This window comes from Mobula birostris, chromosome 2, assembly GCF_030028105.1.
Source record: "Mobula birostris isolate sMobBir1 chromosome 2, sMobBir1.hap1, whole genome shotgun sequence".
NCBI lineage: Eukaryota > Metazoa > Chordata > Chondrichthyes > Myliobatiformes > Myliobatidae > Mobula > Mobula birostris.
Window position 1 is genome coordinate 52,611,195 of NC_092371.1, and position 18,974 is coordinate 52,630,168.

The following is an 18,974-nucleotide window of genomic DNA, read 5'->3' on the forward strand; positions in this document are numbered from 1 at the left end:
TTTTCTTTAATATTTAACACCTTTTTTCCTAAGTATACACATATGTTGCAGAGTTACTACAGGTGTTTTCACTCCAAAGGAAATAAAGTTTATTTGAAAATGTTTGATATTTACTTACTCTTGCTGTTGGAGCACTACTCCTAGCTTTAGCCAGAAGTCTTCGTGCTCTTTCATATTCATTGTTCTCAGACTCCAGCTTAACAGCCGCCAACCAAATTTCTTCACTGTTAGGGTTAGCCTATTACATAAAAAATGCAAAATAAATCAGAAATGGGTTTACCAAATTTTGCAGCTGAACCAGTTTCTTTTAAAATCACCTCAAGTTGTTAAAAGCCTAAACTTGTTTCAGAAATATCTCAGAGGCACTTCAAACTTACAAAGTTTATAAAACAGTTGGCAAAGTGCAGCAAAACTCACACTTTGCTACAATTCTGCAAACTTATCCCCAGATTCATAATATGAATTTCTCATGTTATGAATTTTTATGAAGGTAGAAGGCACAAGGAGGGAGATAGAAAATCTCGTTATCTAATCCACCTTACTACATGGATGTTGAAAAGTGAATAGTTAAGGTGCTGATGCAAGAAAGAGACAATTATAAAAATTAATCCAGTTTAAACACCAAGTCTGTTGATGCTACACCTTTAAGTAAAGATCTAACGAACTATCATCCTGAAAAATTAACTATTTTTCTCCCCAGAGAAATTATCTAACTTCAAGATTATTATGTCATTTATTTCTGCTGTTGAATAATTTTGAATAACATGTCTTCAACATATTTAAATCAGGTCTTATGATTTCAGCAATGACATTAATCTTCAATCAAACAAACCTGAAAAGCAAGTGCAAGAATACTTCTGGCAGCAGGCACATCTCCAGCTAACCACTTGGACTTGGCACCCATTAACCAAAGAACTTCTGCTTTTGGACAGTGAGCCACAGCCCTCTGTAAAAGTCCTTCCAAGGATTCCCTGGGGAAAGAAGTATTATTTCACTACGAATACTCTTACGGATAATTCAGGCAAACTCATTATATATTCAGAAACACCACCACTCCAATAAATAATCATTATTCATGCATGCAGTGTCCTGCACTATATTGAAAATTATTTACATTTATTAATTAGACAATTTGATAGACATTAATGCAATCCTTTGTAACTTGCTCTATCTACAAATGTTTAGAATGTATCATATTTCCATTGTCCTAATTGTCTAAAACATATTTTAGCTAAAAATATACAGGTCAATACTTATATAAAAAAAACAAATCATGCTGAGCCATTTATCATATTATGTTGTTACAAATATGGTTATATACTGACAAATTCCTAGAAAGCCAAATACAGTAAACAAAGTGATCTGTACACTCAATTACTAACACAGATTCCAACACGTACAAAATCTTCATGGGCTAGACATTATTTATGATATAATTTCAACAATAATGGGTCAAAAAACATAGACATATTAGGAATAGCCAGAAATGGCTTTGTGTGTGGGTGGTCATGTTTTACAAACATGCCTGAGTTTTTTTTTGAGGTGGCGACAAAGATGATTTATGAGGGTAGAGCCATGGATATTATATACATGAACTTTATAGAAAAGCTTTCAACAAGATATCTTGTAGAAGATTAAGGCGCATGGGATCTATGGAGGCTTGGTAGTTTGGACTCAAAATTAACTTGCCATAGAAGACAGACCTACAATAGGGCTACAACCTTGTTATGGTTTGGAGACTTGCATGCATCAATGACTTGGAGAGTTATACTGGCTGGAGTCAGGGCTTTATGCTTTGGCGGTTGTTAGGGTCACCCATGCCAAACAGGTCAAAGGGTAGAGGCCAGACTAACAGTGGTCCACTAGTCCTGCAGGTTCAGGGGTTTAGCTCAGGGCTAACAATCCTAACTGGTAAAACAAAACTGTTATGGAAACAGCAACGAAGAACCCTGCTACATCTGTATGCAACGATATTCCTGAGTCTCCATCTGGAACTTGCATGAGTGACAGTAGTGAAAACAGACAGGAAGCGACTGACATGATGAAGCAAGCCCTGAATACTGCCAGAGATGAAGAACCTTCAATGCTGCCCTCAACACCAGTGCCACAATGGGCAATAAGTACAGATGACAGTCAGCAGTGGTGAAAGAGTGTTATTCTGACTTGACTTCTAACCAGTGAAGTTCCACAAAGAAAAGTGACGTGATTTTGTTGAAAATCAAAATGACGAGAAAAAAAAGCAAGGTGAGAAAGATAAAAGATTCATCAGGAAATAGACCAGTTAGAAACATGGGTGGAGAAATAGAAGATGCAGTTTAATCTGAACAAGTGTGAGGTGATGAAATTTGGGAGATCAAATGCAAGAGGAAAGTACGCAGAAAATGGCAGTACCTGTAGGAGCACTGAAGGATCTTTGTATGAAGGTCTATAGCTCCCTGAAAGTGACATCAGAACTAAACAGGATGACTCAGAAGGCATACAACATACTTGTCTTAATCAGTCAGGGCGATAAGTATAATGGGGAGGTAAGTCATGTTGCACGTGGGTGAACTCTTTGATTAGACCACATTTGGAATATTGTGTGCAGTTCTTGTTGCCGCATTACAGGAAGGATGTATAGGCTTTGGAGAGAATGCCAGGATTAGAGAGTATCTGCTTGCAAGGAGAGGTTGGACAAACTTGGTTCATCATCTTTGAAAAGAAAATAATGCTACAAAGGCACCTCACTGAAATGCGTTGTTCTTCCCTTCTGGAGTAAACCACCATGGATTGATGCACAGTGAATCAGAAATTGCACCAAACCAGCTGAACACAAGGATAATACAAAAAAATCTAGAACACCATCTCAGGTATTGCAGGTTTCTTTGCAACACTTAAGAGAAGTTTGGTTAAGTTCTAGGATCGGAGGGGGATGAAGGTCTCTTGTCCAGGTGTGGGTTGATGAGACAAGGCAGAATAGCAGTTTGGCACGAATTAGGTGAGCAGAGAGGCCAGTTTCTGTGTTGTAGTGTTCTATGGCTCTGAGTGCTTAAAATCACGTTAGATCATTCAAGATATTGGACAGTAGCAGCTTTGATCCTACTGGATTTTCATGCAACAACAGCAACAGGATTCAGTCTGTAAATAGTAATTGGGTAGCCCAAAAAAAACCATTTCTTATATTAAATACAGTAAGGTAAATTTCTGACCATATTTGCCAAACAATGATGCTGGTAAAATATTTCAACTTCATACTACCTGGTGCCATAGTTCTTTTCAAAATAGGCTGCTCTTAACCACACACTTTTTTTGCTTGGGAAGACTTGAAGTGCATGTGCATAGATAGCTCGCGCACATTCAAGAGCTCCATGAGAAATGCACTATGAAAAAATAAAAGCATTTTCAGATTAATTTCTGATATCAATTATCTTACATAGTTGATAACTTCTTGAAGTAAACATAGAATATATTTATGAATATAAGCAGTTGAAGTGTTAATCTGAAGATCCAAACATTTTCTACTGCTGTTCAAGTTGCATTAAAATAAGAGTTAACCTTATCACAAATTGAATCATAGCCAATATCCCAAAATTAATATTTATGACATATATACCAACAAATAACCCTTTGGACACAGTTTCCTAGCTTAATTATGACAATGTACAGCTATTATCCTTGGAAGAGAATCTGCATGTGTTAAAGCATCCCACTGCATTATGTATACGTTTCTGGCACACAAAAGATCCATATACCCAGTCGAATCGAAACAGCTCTGAGAGCTTGAAATTAAACCAACTTTCTTTCCATTCTTTATACTTGTTTCCACTGGTACTGATCCAAATGTTTCTCTAACAATCTCAAGCATTCCCTGTGACAGAACATATCAGGTTGTAATTGAAGAGTTTCTCATCTCGCCTCATTCTCATGACCAATACTGTTATTCCACAACCTGAAAGCTAACTAAGGCTGAAAAAAAACATTTAGGGAATAGTGACAAAAATACTCATTTGCTATTAAGTTTACAAAGAGAAAACACAATTATCATTTTAAATATAGCATGCAAATTATGAAGTGATCTGAAAGTAGTAAATAAAGTTGTTCTACTAATGAGTAAACACTAGTGCATAATGGAACAGAATCCTTATGTGATTTGTAAATAAAGGACGAACATGCTGTATCAAACCAAAACAGAGCTGTACAATTAATCTGCATCAAGTTGAAAGAGACCTATATACGGGAAAGAAAAATGAAGAATCAAAAAATAATTCAGGACTACAAATGGGAACAGATACTAAGAAAAGAAGGGGGAAAGAAATTTAAAAATATACAATATAAAACATTTTCCTTTTGGTTTTGATAAGTATAAATTAGCAAGGCAATTATGAGCTTAAAGATGAAAAGATGAAACCATAATGGAAATAAAACAAGTTGACTGGTTAAAACAAATGTTATTTTCACAGTTAAAAAAGACGCACTGGCATTTTGGTGGATTTCTTACAATTTTTACAAATCAAAATCAAAGAAACTTTTTAAAACTTTCACTGCACAAGGGCATTAAAAGTGGCGATATGACTATTGCTTGGGCAATTTTTTCAAAGACCTTTAGATTTAGCAATTGCCATTATTGAACAGGAAACTTATAAAGATTACTCCATTGTTTAAGAAAGGGAGAGGGAAGCCAAGTTTCTAACAATCTTAACAAATTCTGACATTGGAAACCATTAAAATCTCTTGGGTCCCAATGAGAGCACTTGTTTAGTAGTGAAGTTCAACAGATTCATTACATTAACACACAGGGGAATATGGACACTCTTGGTTTGCATTTCCTAGTAGCTCACCATGTTCAGCATTTGAAACACTGAACTGTAGGAGAACATAGTGTTCTCCCTTCTGATACAATGTGCAAAAATGTAACGTTTCAAACAATACAACAATAAATTAAAAATGAAATCTGTTTATAAACTAATTGGAATGAAAAAAAACTTTTCTCTTAGGTCACCAGGGGAAAATATATTCCATGAATCTTAGCACTCTATCTTGACTGTAATTTTCTACTAAAATCTAACAAAATCGCCATTCTTACACTTTCTGCATCCTCCATCCAAGCATGTTTCCGATCTTCCTCTTCAATGCCAATTCCAATAACAGCCCGAATAATAGCTTGACAGGTGGCAACACTACCTGCCCTATCACATTCTTCAGCATCCTTCAAAAGGGCAAAGATTAAATAAGTCAAGATTTTCAACAGTAAGCACTTTATATGACTGCACATCTACAGTGTAATGGAACAAAGACCATCATCCTCGACCTCGAGGGACAGCCACGATGACGACAGTGTATCATACTGTACTCAGTTTAATTTATAGTAAATATCTCAAATTATCAAATATGCAAATTATGTACTGATCATAATTAGACCAAAATTTTACAAATCAAAAGGATGAATGCAAGCAAAATGCTTTCTCAAAGAAGGGAACTGCAGAGCCATACATTCAGAACAATACGATTCCTAGATATTAAATTGAAAACTAACTTAGTGCTTTCCCACTTTTCAGATGTCATAATACAAATTGGTAAATGAAAATTTTCATTATTGCAGCCAAACCACTCTGCTTTATAACTGAAATAAGTAATGAAAGAAGTAGCATTTAATAGTGCTTAGTCAGTTTGGTTCCTAAGGTTGTCATAGCCAGGGGTGGTAGTGGGGATAAGTTCCCACTACCTATAAAGTGCTCCAAATGGTGTGCGTCTTCAACAATCTCTGACAACCAAATTTAACTCTTGGCCTTCGGAACCGTTTCTACGGACAACAGAAGGGGCAAAGGTGGCCCACTGTTGCCTCAAAACCAGCTGTTTTGGGCAGGTGGGGCCCGTCAGCCTTGGATGGCAACCCACCTAGGAGAAAGAAAACTGATTTTAAACCTCCACTGCCTTGTGGCCATAACCACCCATGGGAAAGGTTTCAGAAGTAAATCCAGAGGAATAAATCTGGAGCTGGGGTCTCTAAGGCAGTATGATGTTGTTTACAACTTCATTCTGCCAACTTCTACGACGACACTGATGCTAAGCTGTACTGGTGCTTGCCCTTCCCTTGGACTACATCAGTGATGTGGAGAGGGGGAAACCCGCTGCGTGGGCAACAGCGGTTCTTCAAATTTTTCCGCCCAGGCTTGTACCCTGAAGAGGACACTCCAGCATTGTTACTCAGCAATGACACAACACTGCAAGGGTAAAAGGACATTGATGGCAGTTATATAAAGGCCTCCCAACAGTGGCTGGGTGGTGGACCACATATTATAGAAAGGTGAGTCAAAAGGGCAATGTTACAATAGTTATGGGAGATTTTAACATACAGGTCGATTGGAAAAATCAGGTTGGTAATGGATCTCAAGATAGAGAGTTTGCTTTTTAAGAGCAATTTGTCATTGAGCCTACTAGGGGATCAGCTATACTGGATTTGGTGTTATGTAATGAACCAGAAGCAATTAGGGAGCTTAAGGTAAAAGAACCCTTAGGAACCAGTGATCACAATATGATTGAGTTCAACTTGAAATTTGATAGGGAGAAAGTAAAGTCTGATGTAGCAGTATTTCAGTGGAGTAAGGGAAATTACAGTGGTATGAGAGAGGAGCTGGCCAAACTAAATTGGAAGGAGCTGCTGGCAGGGATGTCAGCAGAGCAGCAATGGCATGCCTTTCTGGGAAAAATGAGCAAGGTGTCGGACATATGTATTCTAAAATTGAAGAAATATTCAAATGGTAACATAGTACAACCATGGCTGACAAGGGAAGTCAAAGCTATTATAAAAGCAAAAGAAAGGGCATACAACAATGCGAAAATTAGTGGGAAGATAGAGGATTGGGAAGTTTTCAAAAACCTACAGAGAGCAACTAAAAAAATCACTACGAGGGAAAAGATGAAATACAAAAGCAAGCTAGCAAATAATATCAAAGTGGATAGCAAACATTTTTTCAAGTATGTTAAAAATGAAAGAGAAATGAGAGTGGACATAGGACCGTTAGAAAATGAGGCAGGAGAAATAATAATGGGAGACAAGGAGATGGCAGATGAACTAAATGAGTACTTTGCATCAGTCTTCCCTTTGGAAGACACTAACAGTATATCTGATGTTGTAGCATGTGAAGGAAAAAAAAGTGGGTGCAGTTACTATTACAACAAAGAAGATGCTCAAAAAGCTAGAAGACCTAAAGGTACATAAGTCACCTGGAGCAGATGAACTGCACCTTAGGGTTCTGAAAAAGGTGGCGTTAAGAGATAGTGGTGGCATTAGAGATTATCCTTCAAAAATCATTGGACTCTGGCATGGTGCCAGAGGACTGGAAAATTGCAAATGTCACTCCACTCTGTAAGAAAGAGGGAAGGCGGCAGAAAGGAAATTATAGACCAGTTAGCCTGATCTCAGTGGTTTGGAAGATGTTAGAGTCAATTGTTAAGGATAAGGTGATAGAGTGCTTGGTGATACAGGACAAGATAGTACAAAGTCAGCATGGTTTCCCTATGGGAAAATCCTGCCCGATGAACCTATTGGAATTCTTTGAGGAGATTACAAGTAGGATAGATAAAGGGGATGCAGTGGATGTTGTATATTTGGACTTTCAGAAGGCCTTTGACAAGGTGCCAAACATGGTGCTGGTTACCAAGTTAGGAGCCCATGGTATTACAGTAAAACATGGTTAGAGCATTGGCTGATTGGTGGGAGACAGCGAGTGGGAATAAAAGGATCCTATTCTGGTTGGCTGCCATTGACTACTGGTGTTCCATAGGGACCACTTCTTTTTTTTTACGCTGTATATAAATGATTTAGATAATGGAATATATGGCTTTGTTGCCAAGTTTGCAGATGATAAGAAGATTGGCGGAGGGGCAGGTAGTGTTGAGGAAATAGGTAGGATTCAGAAGGACTTAGACAGATTAGGAGAATAGGCAAGGAAGTGGCAAATGAAATACAATGTTGGAAAATGCATGGTCATGCACTTTGGTAGTAGAAATAAATGTGCAAACTATTTTCTAAACAGGGAGAAAATCCAAAAATTTGAAATGCAAAGCCACTTGAGAATCCTTGTGCAGAACACTCATAAAGTTAACTTGCAGGTCGAGTCAGTGGTGAGGAAGGCAAATGCCATATTAGCATTCATTTCAAGAGGTCTGGAATACAACAGCAAGGATGTGATGCTGAGGCTTTATAAGGCACTGGTGAGGCCTCACATTGAGTATTGTAAATAGTTTTGGGCTCCTCATCTTAGAAAAGATATGTTGACATTGGAGAGGGTCCAGAGGAGGTTCACAAGGATGATTCCAGGAATGAAAGGGTTTCCATACGAGGAAGGTTTGATGGCTCTGGGTCTGTACTCACTGGAATTCAGAAGGATGAGGGGGGGAATCTCACTGAAACTTTCCAATATTAAAAGGCCTAGACAGAGTAGATGAGGAAACAATGTTTCTCCATGGTGGAAGAGTCTAGGACAAGCCGGCACAGCTTCAGGATAGAGGGGCGCCCTTTCAAAACAGAGATGCGGAGAAATTTCTTTAGCCAGAGGGTGGTGAAATTTGTGGAATTTGTTGCCACTTGCAGCTGTCGAGGCCAGGTCTTTGGGTGTATTTAAAGCAGAGATTGATATGTTCTTGATCAGACATGGCATCAAAGGTTACAGGGAGAAGGCCGGGAACTAGGGTTGGGGGCAGGGGTGGTGGTGGAGGTGGAGGAGGGAAAAAAAAAGGAATCAGAATCAGGTTTATTATCACTGGTGTGTGACAAAAAAATTTGTTAACTTAGCAGTTCAATGCAATACATAATATAGAAGAAGAAAAAAAAGGAAATAATAAGAATAAGTAAATCTTATTCTGTATACTTTATACAGTATTCAGATATTGACTAGATTAACAATCGTGCAAAAAACAGATACGATATATTAAAGAAAAGTGAGGTAGTGAACAAGGGTTCAACGTCCATTTAGGAATCCGATGGCAGAGGGGAAGAAGCTGCTCCTGAAACACTGAGTGTGTGCCTTCAGGCTTCTGTACCTCCTACCTGCGCATATAGAGAGTAGAGCAGAAGGCTAAGCACACACCTCTGAGGTGCACCAGTGTTGATCGTCAGCAAGGAGGATATGTTATCACCAAACCACACAGATCATGGTCTTCCGGTTAGGAAGTCAAGGATCCAATTGCAGAGGGAGGTAAAGATGCCCAGGTTCTGCAACTTCTCAATCAGGATTGTGGGAATGATGCTATTAAATCGATGATTGAATGGCAGAGCAGACTCAATGGGCCAGATGGCCTAATTCTGCTCCTATGTCTTATGATCTAACACAAGAAGCAGCAATTACCGGTGCCTGCAGATGCTGCTTAACCCAGTCCACCAGAGGCTCAAACCCATGATCCCCTGGGATCAACAGCTGCCTGTAGGAATAGTCAGTTGAAAGAGCTTTCAAATCATCACAGGCTTACTAAAACAAATATTTTAAATGAATTGTGTTAATAACACTGTAATTGATACCACCAGTTCTGGAGGGAATGGTTTATTACAGAAATTGAAACTTGTTTATAAATGGCAAACAATTGAGGAAGCCACTCTCATTCTGAAGTCATGCATCATCAGTCCTGCAGCTGTAACTGCCTTCATCCCAGAAGTGGAGTAGGCAGAAAAAGTATCAACTGTCATTTCAAATAGAGAAACAAGTACATCTTGACTTGACAAACTTTGCAGCCTTCTGCAAAATGCCAAAATTTTATATTACATGTTTGCTGAAGAAACTATACCAGAACTTAAGCTACACACATCAAAGTTGCTGGTGAACGCAGCAGGCCAAGCAGCATCAACATTAAACTCAATGGATGGAAAATTCACTAGTTAAAATATTTGCTTCCTTTCAGGAATATTTATGGTTGTTTAAATAAAATAATCCTACTCAAGAATTCCTGGGTTATATGGACAGCAGTAAAAACATGTCATTGTTGAACAAACACTTCATTCATCATTGCCCATGTCCAATTCTGTCAATAAGGACACCTTGAAAAAATATTGTCTCAACTATGTTCACATTTTACTGTCTCATTTTTAAAATTTAAAATATACTGGTTAGATTTTTTGCTAATCTACAAAACATTGTGCATCATGTCAAATCAAAAAAAAAACTCCAAACCTGTCAATAATTTGCTAAAGATTAAAGTCAAAATTGTGATGCTGAAAAAGTTTTCACTCCCTTTGTAAGTACTACACTAACTTTCCTCAGGTGGAATATACAGTATTACTTTACCACTCACCCAATTTGTTCATGTAGAAAACTGGAAGATCACCTGCTTTCAATGAATGCATAAGAATACCTCCTCTTTCTGTAAGGCCCAACTGTATAGTAAATTTCAACAGACCAAATCAAAATGAAAACAACAGAGCATTCAAGACAAGCCAGGGAAATGATAACAGGGAAGCACAAATCTGGGGGAAGGATACATGACCATCTCAAGAGCAGTGAACATACTTCCTTGCTCAGTGCAGTCATCGTGAAAAAGTCAAAAAAAAATGAAACCATAGTCACACTACCCAAGTCAAATTGCTCCTCTAAACTTTGTTACCAAAGAACAGCACTTACAAGACAGGCTAGCTATTGTGACGCCTAAAGTTATTGAGTGAGCTACAGAGGTCAGTGGCTTAACTCACAATGCAGTTCAATGCTCAACAATCTCAAAGCTTTGCACAAGAAGGGTACTTATGGAAGAGTGGCAAAGAAGTCTGGGTTAAAAAAAAGCATATCCTTGCCTGTCAGATTTTACAAAGCCTCACTTAGAAGATACTGTAAAGATGTGAAAGAAGTTCTTGTGGTCAGGTGAAACTATAGTTGAGTTTTTAGGCCTCAAAACCGAGCAGTACATTTACGTAATCTATTGCTGCTAGGTAACATCATCCCTTCTATAAAGTATGGTGGAGGTAGCATCATGCTATGGAGATGCTTTTCAGCAGCAGGGACTGGAAATATGGTCAGATTGATGGGAAGGTGATTGCAGCTAAATACAGAGAGATCTTGAATAAAAAACTGCTAGCCTCCACCAGAATGCTTAAACTGGGGATAAAATTTGTCTTTCAGCGGAATAACAACCCAAAGCACACTGCCAGAGCTACCATGGAGTGGCTTCAAATGAAGAAAGTTGATATCTTTGATTGGCTCAGTTTGAATCCTGACCTTTACCTGATCAAACACATCTGGCAAGACCTCAAGGTTGTTGTCCACTGCCATTCCCCAACTAACCTGGCACAGTTTGGCCAATTTTGCAAGGGGGAATGGACAAATCTTGCTCCATCACACTGTGTAAAGCTAACAGAGATTTAGCCAAAAAGACTACTGGCTGTAACAGCCGCAAGAGGTGGTTTAACTAACTACTGAGCAACAGGGATATAAATACTGCTGAACTGCTGACATTTCAGTTTTTGCAGTTTAAGTTTTTCATGTTTTACAATTTTCCCTACTTTGGGCTCTGCTGTGAAAAAAGGAGCACGTGATTCACAAATAAAAATTCTCAGTTAAATTGATCAAAATCCCTGGTTGTAATACTCATTTATGTGAACAAAGGGGTGGAGGCTGAATCGTTTTATGTAGCACTGTATATAACTCTACTTGATTTTTATGAATTTGTATTAAGAGTACAATTACTACATGTTATTTACTCAGAAGAGTAAGCCACACTCTGCTTGGAGGAACAACACATTATATTCCGTCTGGGTAGCCTCCAACCTGGTAGCATAAACATTGACCTCTGTAACTTCCGTTAATGCCCCACCTCCCCTTCGAACCCTTCACTCACTTACTCGCTCATCTATTTTCTTTTCCCTTTTAACTCCCTCTGTCCCTCTCACTATAACTCCTTGCCAATCTTCTGGGCTTCCCCCGTCCCATGATCCTCTCTCTTCTCCAGCCTCATATACCTTTTGCCAATCAACTTTCCAGCTCTTAGCTCCAGCCCTCCCCCTCCTGTCTTCTCCTATCATTTCAGATCTCCCCCTTCCCCTCTCAAATCTGTCACTATCTCTTCTTTCAGTTAGTCCTGACAAAGGGTCTCGGCCCAAAACGTCAACAGTACCTCCTCCTATAGATGCTGCCTGGTCTGCTGCGTTCACCAGCATTTCTTGTGTGTGTTGTAAAAATTGATATACAGCTTAAACAGAACATCATTTAAATCCATCTTTTGTACACTGGAATTTCACTTAAAAAAATCATTCAAGATTAATAATGTCTCAGAAATAATTAGACAATCCCACAGGGATCTTTTGCTACAAACAGCAGAGTTGGAAAATTTGGGCTACGATACTGCAGGAATTTCAAGATGTCAGCAACACAAACCTATTTAAGGAGTGATATAGATCATTTCTTATAAAAACTTCAAAAACAAAAACAGGTTTAGCATTCTTCCTACTTGCATGCTGCATTTAATTATAAGTATTTGCAGTTCAAGATTTATGTCAAATGTTACATTTGAAATGTTGTTCTGTACTTTATTAATGTTCCTTCCTAAGGAACACAGATAAGAGGAACAATGGGAGGATATTTACAAGTGGATTAATTTAGTGAATGCTGCAAGAAAAATGTCTTTTCATAAATTTTCAGTAGCATTACTAAGCTTGGAACAGATCAAGTTTTCAAAAAGTTCACTGAACAACTATAGTCTTTATTTTCTGTAGAAATTCATTTTTATTTTATTACAAACAAAAAAAACAAAAAAGTACAGCACATGCACAAAAACCACAACCATAACAAAATCAAATTAAATATTGAGCAGCAAAAGGGAGAAAAATATAAAGGCAAAAGTAAACATACACAGCAGAGGTTAGTCTTTATTAATGTGTCTAAAGGATCAAAGCAAAAGTTAGACAACCTCTCCTCCTTCATTCTCACCCTGAACACGTACCTCAAGGCTGTGTGCTAAACCCTCTTCTGTACTCCCTTTTCACCTATGACTGCGTTCCTGTACATGGTTCTAACGCCATAATCAAGTTCGCAGACGACACCATGGTGGTTGGCCTGATCAGAGGGGATGACGAGACGGCCTACAGGGACAAGGTCCAGCACCTGGCTGTGTGTGTGCCGATAACTTGGCCCTTAACAGCCAGAAGACCAAGGAGATTATTGTGGACTTCCTGCATGCTAGGAGCCACACTTGTGTTCCCATCTACATCAACGGAGCTGTAGTGGAGCATGTATCAAGCTTCAAATTCCCTGGTATCCACATTTCCGATGATCTCACCTGGTCCCTGAAGTCCTCCATCCTGATCAAAAAGGTGCAACAGCACCTTTATTTCCTGTGGAGCATCAAGAAAGCTCACCTCTGTCCCAGGATACTGACGGACTTTTACCGCTGTACCATTGAGAGCATACTCACCAACTGCATCTCAGTGTGGTATGGCAATTGTCCCGTATCGGACCACAAAGCACTCCAGCGGGTGGTGAATACTGCCCAGCAGATTATCGGCACCCAATTGCCCACCATTGAGAACATTGAGAGGGAGGAGAAGATGGCGGCGCGACGCAGCACGCGCGGCCGTTCCGAATGAATATCGTATGTGTAAGCTAGGGGGGCCGTGCACAATCCAGATTTGATGGAGATAGCCGTGAGAAGCATGGAGGAACACCTGGAGTAACTTCTGAAAATGCCCGCTTCGCTGCCGCTGCTACTGTGTGATCGGGAATCTCCGGAGGGAAGGCCCCAAATCCTTGGCTTTGCCTATTGCTGGGGCTAGGGTCGAAGCGCTCGGTGTCAGAGAGCTGGTCGGAGGCTCGGAGTTTTCGGACGGACTCGGAGTCCGACTGTGGTCGGATGCTTCCAGGATGCTGCATCAGCAAGTTTGCGGCGCTGGAGGTTCACCGTCTGCATGAGATGATGGGACTTTTGAGAGACTTCGAGACTTTTACCGTGCCAGGGTCTGATCTGTTGTAACTATATCATAGTCATACTTTATTGATCCCGAGGGAAATTGGTTTTCATTACAGTTACTATAACGAACTGGTATTCGTTATAGTAATAAAACCATAAATAATTAAATCATAATATGCAAATTATGCCAGGAAATAAGTCCAGGACCAGCCTATTGGCTCAGAGTGTCCTGGACTTATTTCCTGGCATAATTTACATATTATTATTTAATTATTTATGGTTTTATTACTATTTAACTATATGGTTTTATTACTATTTATATGTTATAATTATGAGGTTTTTAGTTTTTAAGTCGTTTTTCATGTGTTTCTGTGGTATCATTCTGGAAAAACACTATCATTTCTTAATGCATGCATTACTAAATGACAATAAAAGAGGACTGCGTGTCCTCATAATCTAATCCTACTCCTGCACCTATTTTCTATGTTTCTATAAACGCTGCCTGGGCAGGGCGAAAAGCATTATCAAGGATGCATCTCACCCTAACCATGGACTTTTTACTCTCCTCCCATCCAGTAGGCGCTACAGAAGCCTTCGCTCCCGCACCAGCAGGCTCAGGAAGAGCATCTTCCTCGAGGCTGTGACCCTGCTGAACCTCACATCATAGCACTAAGTGGTATTGCATCCATATTGGACTTTCTCAGTACCTTTATATTTGTATGTTGTAGCACTTACTTTTTATTCGCAGTTGTTTTGTAAATAATACTATTCTTTTGCACTTCTGGTCAGATGCTAATTGCATTTCATTGGCTTTGTATCTGTACTCGGCACAATGACAATAAAGTTGAATCTAAATCTAAATCTAAAAATGCAATATTATTGGCAAATAATCACAATATGACAACTCAACCATCATTCTGAAACTGAATGAAGCTAACCATTTGAGTTAGCACCTGACAAAATTATCATGGGTGCACAAAATTATTACATCTTGCCTCAAGGAAGATATGTAGTATACCTAGTCACTTACCAAGAGTAACATTAGTCCCATACACAGTTAATTGCTAATACTTCACAGAAAATGTTAAGTTTTATATCCCATCTTACTCATGCCAATTAAACATGAAGAAACTACATTTTGTGGATTTAGATAACACTGAATATACACTTTGACATTATGACATTACTTGAGTACTTATCCAAGATATTTCAGCTTCAATCAGTTCTGCAGAGATAGTAACCCTCCTTATTTCAAAGTTTCACCCAGTGAGCAGACACATCCACGTCTATTATTTCTTGGCTTCTGTGTCTCATCTGTGAGATGTCTACATCTAATATTACTAAGCTGCATAGTCTGCTGATATTTTGAGTCTTCCCATATACTATGGTTATCAATTGATAAACCATTGGAATAAGGTAGTTTGAAAAAGAAAGAAAGGCATTATTTCAAAATAATCTTAAAATTTATAACACTATTGATTTATAAAGACATGAATGAACTAGTTTTAAAACAACTAAAGGCAGTTGAATCATCATGTTGATAAAAAAACATTCAGAGTGCCAAAACATCTGGAAGAAGTTCATTTTCGCACACAAACATGTCTTTGATCAATTAAGCAGGGAGTCAAATCCAAAAGCATACTGGTCAGTTCTGCACGCAATTGACAGAGGGCAGCAAGTTTTTAAATCCATTTTTCAAAATAAGTTACCAACTTCAAATTACAATGTAGCTCCATTCTGCTCAACATTGTAAAGCTATTCACCAAGTTTTTAAATATTCAAATTGTTGGATAAGACTTCTCAAAATGTACACATGGGGACCATCCAGTTATCTTCTTTAGAACTTGCCACAATAAAAAACACAACTGCCTGAAAAGTCAAAATTAGTTTATCATTGTTACAATTTGCATTTCAGCTGGGAAAACATTTTAGATAATGAACTCCCAAAGAGCTAACCAGTTTTGCTGAGTATTTGAAAAAAACAGCAAAATGCATTGGACTCAAGATGCAAATTGTTTCCTATCTTGTTTTTTCCTCCTAAAAAGTACTTATTCCATAACTACTCCTGTAGTTCTTCGATTTCTACAAACTCCACCTTCAAGGCCTTCACCCTGCCTTGTGTAGCTGGATCCTGGACTTCCTGTCAGATTGCCAGCAGGTGGTAAGAGTGGGCTCACTCACCTCTGCCTCTCTGACCCTCAACACAGGTGCCCCTCAAGGCTGTGTCCTAAGCCCCCTCCTTTACTTTCAGTATACCCATGACTATGTTACCACCCACAGCTCCAATCATTGGCGATATGAGTCAGTCGCACCTTTCCTCATTCCCTGTCACGCCCAGTGTGGAGCTTGAACGCATGCGAGGTCATTACCCGCGCGTCATCCATGTCAGCGCAGGAAGGAGATCAACTCCTCAAGCTTGCAAATGACAACGGGCTGAAAAGTATGTTTGACATAACATCTCTGCCGGCATTCTGGATCAAGATGGCCACGAAAGCACTGAAAATGCTGCTTCCATTTCCAACATATCTCTGCAATGAATGCAACGAAAACTAAGTTGCAGAATAGACTGAACATAAGGAACCCCCTTTGAGTATCACTCTCTCCTATCACCCCTCGATAGGACCGTCTTGTTGCAGGGAAACAAAACCCAGGACTCCCATTGATTCAGCGATATTGGTGTGTTGCAATGATTTTATATGTTCATACGGGGAAAATATGTGCTGTGTGTTTAATATCCAAATGTTACTTAAAATGTTATGATGCTATTGACTTATTTATATAACCATATAACGATTACAGCACGGAAACAGGCCATCTCGGCCCTTCTAGTCCCCGCCAAACGCTATTCTCACCTAGTCCCACCGACCTGCACTCAGCCCATAACCCTCCATTCCTTCCTGTCCATAAACCTATCCAGTTTTTCTTTAAATAATAATATCGAACCTGCCTCAAACACTTCTACTGGAAGTTCGTTCAACACTTACTTCAAAGTCCCCGTCCTCCCCGATAATTGACTTATCACTATATTCATGTAAGGAAAATATGCGCTGTGTGTTTAATATTAAATTCGTTAGATAAACCCTTTTAGAAACAAAATTGAGTGTATTAGCCACTTATCACCTATAATCCAGTCGTGATTAACACCCCACCACTGAACAGAATGGACAAAACTGACTTGCAGAGAAAAAAATTGGCAGGTTCACGCATGTGCACTGGTGCGCACGCAAGGCTTCATGGTAATTGTAGTCTTTCTCTGGGTAAACACTACGTATTTGACTGCTACTCTTGTCCTTTGGCAACCCTACCCGCCCCCCCCCACCCCCCAGGTCGGCCGGTCTGCAAGAATATTGTCAATATGAAACCAGTCCACAGTGCAATAAAGGTTGGGGGCCCCTGGCATAGAACATAGAATAGTACAGCACAGTACAGGCCCTTCAGCCCACAATGTTGTGCCGACCCTCAAACCTTGCCTCCCATATAAGCCCCCACCTTAAATTCCTCCATATACCTGTCTAGTAGTCTCTTAAACTTCACTAGTGTATCTGCCTCCACCACTGATTAAGGCAGTGCATTCCACGCACCAACCACACTCTTGAGTAAAAAACCTTCCTCTAATATCCCCCTTGAACTTCCCACCCCTTACCTTAAATCCATGTCCTCTTGTATTGAGCAGTGGTGCCCTGTGGAAGAGGTGCTGGCTATCCACTCTATCTATTCCTCTTATTATCTTGTATACCTCTATCATGTCTCCTCTCATCCTCCTTCTCTCCAAAGAGTAAAGCCCTAGCTCCCTTAATCCCTGATCATAATGCATACTCTCTAAACCAGGCAGCATCCTGGTAAACCTCCTCTGTACCCTTTCCAATGCTTCCACATCCTTCCTATAGTGAGGCGACCAGAACTGGACAAAGTACTCCAAGTGTAGCCTAACCAGAGATTTATAGAACTGCATCATTACATTGCGACTCTTAAACTCTATCCCTCGACTTATGAAAGCTAACACCCCGTAAGCTTTCTGAACTACCCTATCCACCTGTGAGGCAACTTTCAGGGATCTGTGGACATGTACCCCCAAATCCCTCTGCTCCTCCACACTATCATTTACTTAGTACTCTGCCTTGGAGTTTGTCCTTCCAAAGTGTACCACCTCACACTTCTCCAGGTTGAACTCCATCTGCCACTTCTCAGCCCACTTCTGCATCCTAACAATGTCTCTCTGCAATCTTTGACAATACTCTACACTATCTACAACACCACCTACCTTTGTGTCGTCTGCAAACTTGCCAACCCACCAGTCTACCCCCACATCCAGGTCGTTAATAAAAATCACGAAAAGTAGAGGTCCCAGAACAGATCCTTGTGGGACACCACTAGCAACAATTCTCCAATCTGAATGTACTCCCCCCACCATGACCCTCTGCCTTCTGCAGGCAAGCCAATGCTGAATCCACCTGGCCAAACTTCCCTGGATCCCACGCCTTCTGACTTTCTGAATAAGCCTACCATGTGGAACCTTGTCAAATGCCTTACTAAAATCCATATAGATCACATCCACTGCACTACCCTCATCTAGGTGCCTGGTCACCTCCTCAAAGAACTCTATCAGGCTTGTTAGACACGATCTGCCCTTCACAAAGCCATGCTGACTGTCCCTGATCAGACCATGATTCTCTAAATGCCCAGAGATCCTATCTCTAAGAATCTTTTCCAACAGCTTTCCCACCACAGACGTAAGGCTCACTAGTCTATAATTACCCGGACTATCCCTACTACCTTTTTTGAACAAGCGGTCAACATTCGCCTCTCTCCAATCCTCTGGTACCACTCCAGTGGACAACGAGGCCATAAAGATCCTAGCCAGAGGCTCAGCAATCTCTTCCCTCGCCTCATGGAGCAGCCTGGGGAATATTCCGTCAGGCTCTGGGGACTTATCCGTCCTAATGTATTTTAACAACTCCAACACCTCCTCTCCCTTAATATCAACATGCTCCAGAACATCAACCTCACTCTTATCGTCCTCACCATCATCAAGTCCCCTCTCATTGGTGAATACCAAAGAGAAGGACCTCGCTCACTTCCACAGCCTCCAGGCACATCTTCCCACCTTTATCTCT

At 39.9% G+C, this 18,974-nt stretch overlaps 1 protein-coding gene across 1 annotated transcript in view; it reads right to left on the minus strand.

The window, feature by feature from the left end:
• Positions 1 to 18,974, minus strand: part of prpf6 (PRP6 pre-mRNA processing factor 6 homolog (S. cerevisiae)) — an 85,603-nt gene that overhangs the window by 18,336 nt on the left and 48,293 nt on the right. The window contains exons 12-15 of the mRNA XM_072240916.1: positions 5,063 to 5,185; positions 3,238 to 3,359; positions 833 to 971; positions 119 to 238 (exon numbers count right to left, since the gene is read on the minus strand). Coding sequence (XP_072097017.1) covers positions 119 to 238; positions 833 to 971; positions 3,238 to 3,359; positions 5,063 to 5,185 — 504 coding nt within the window. The remainder of the gene's footprint in view (positions 1 to 118; positions 239 to 832; positions 972 to 3,237; positions 3,360 to 5,062; positions 5,186 to 18,974) is intronic.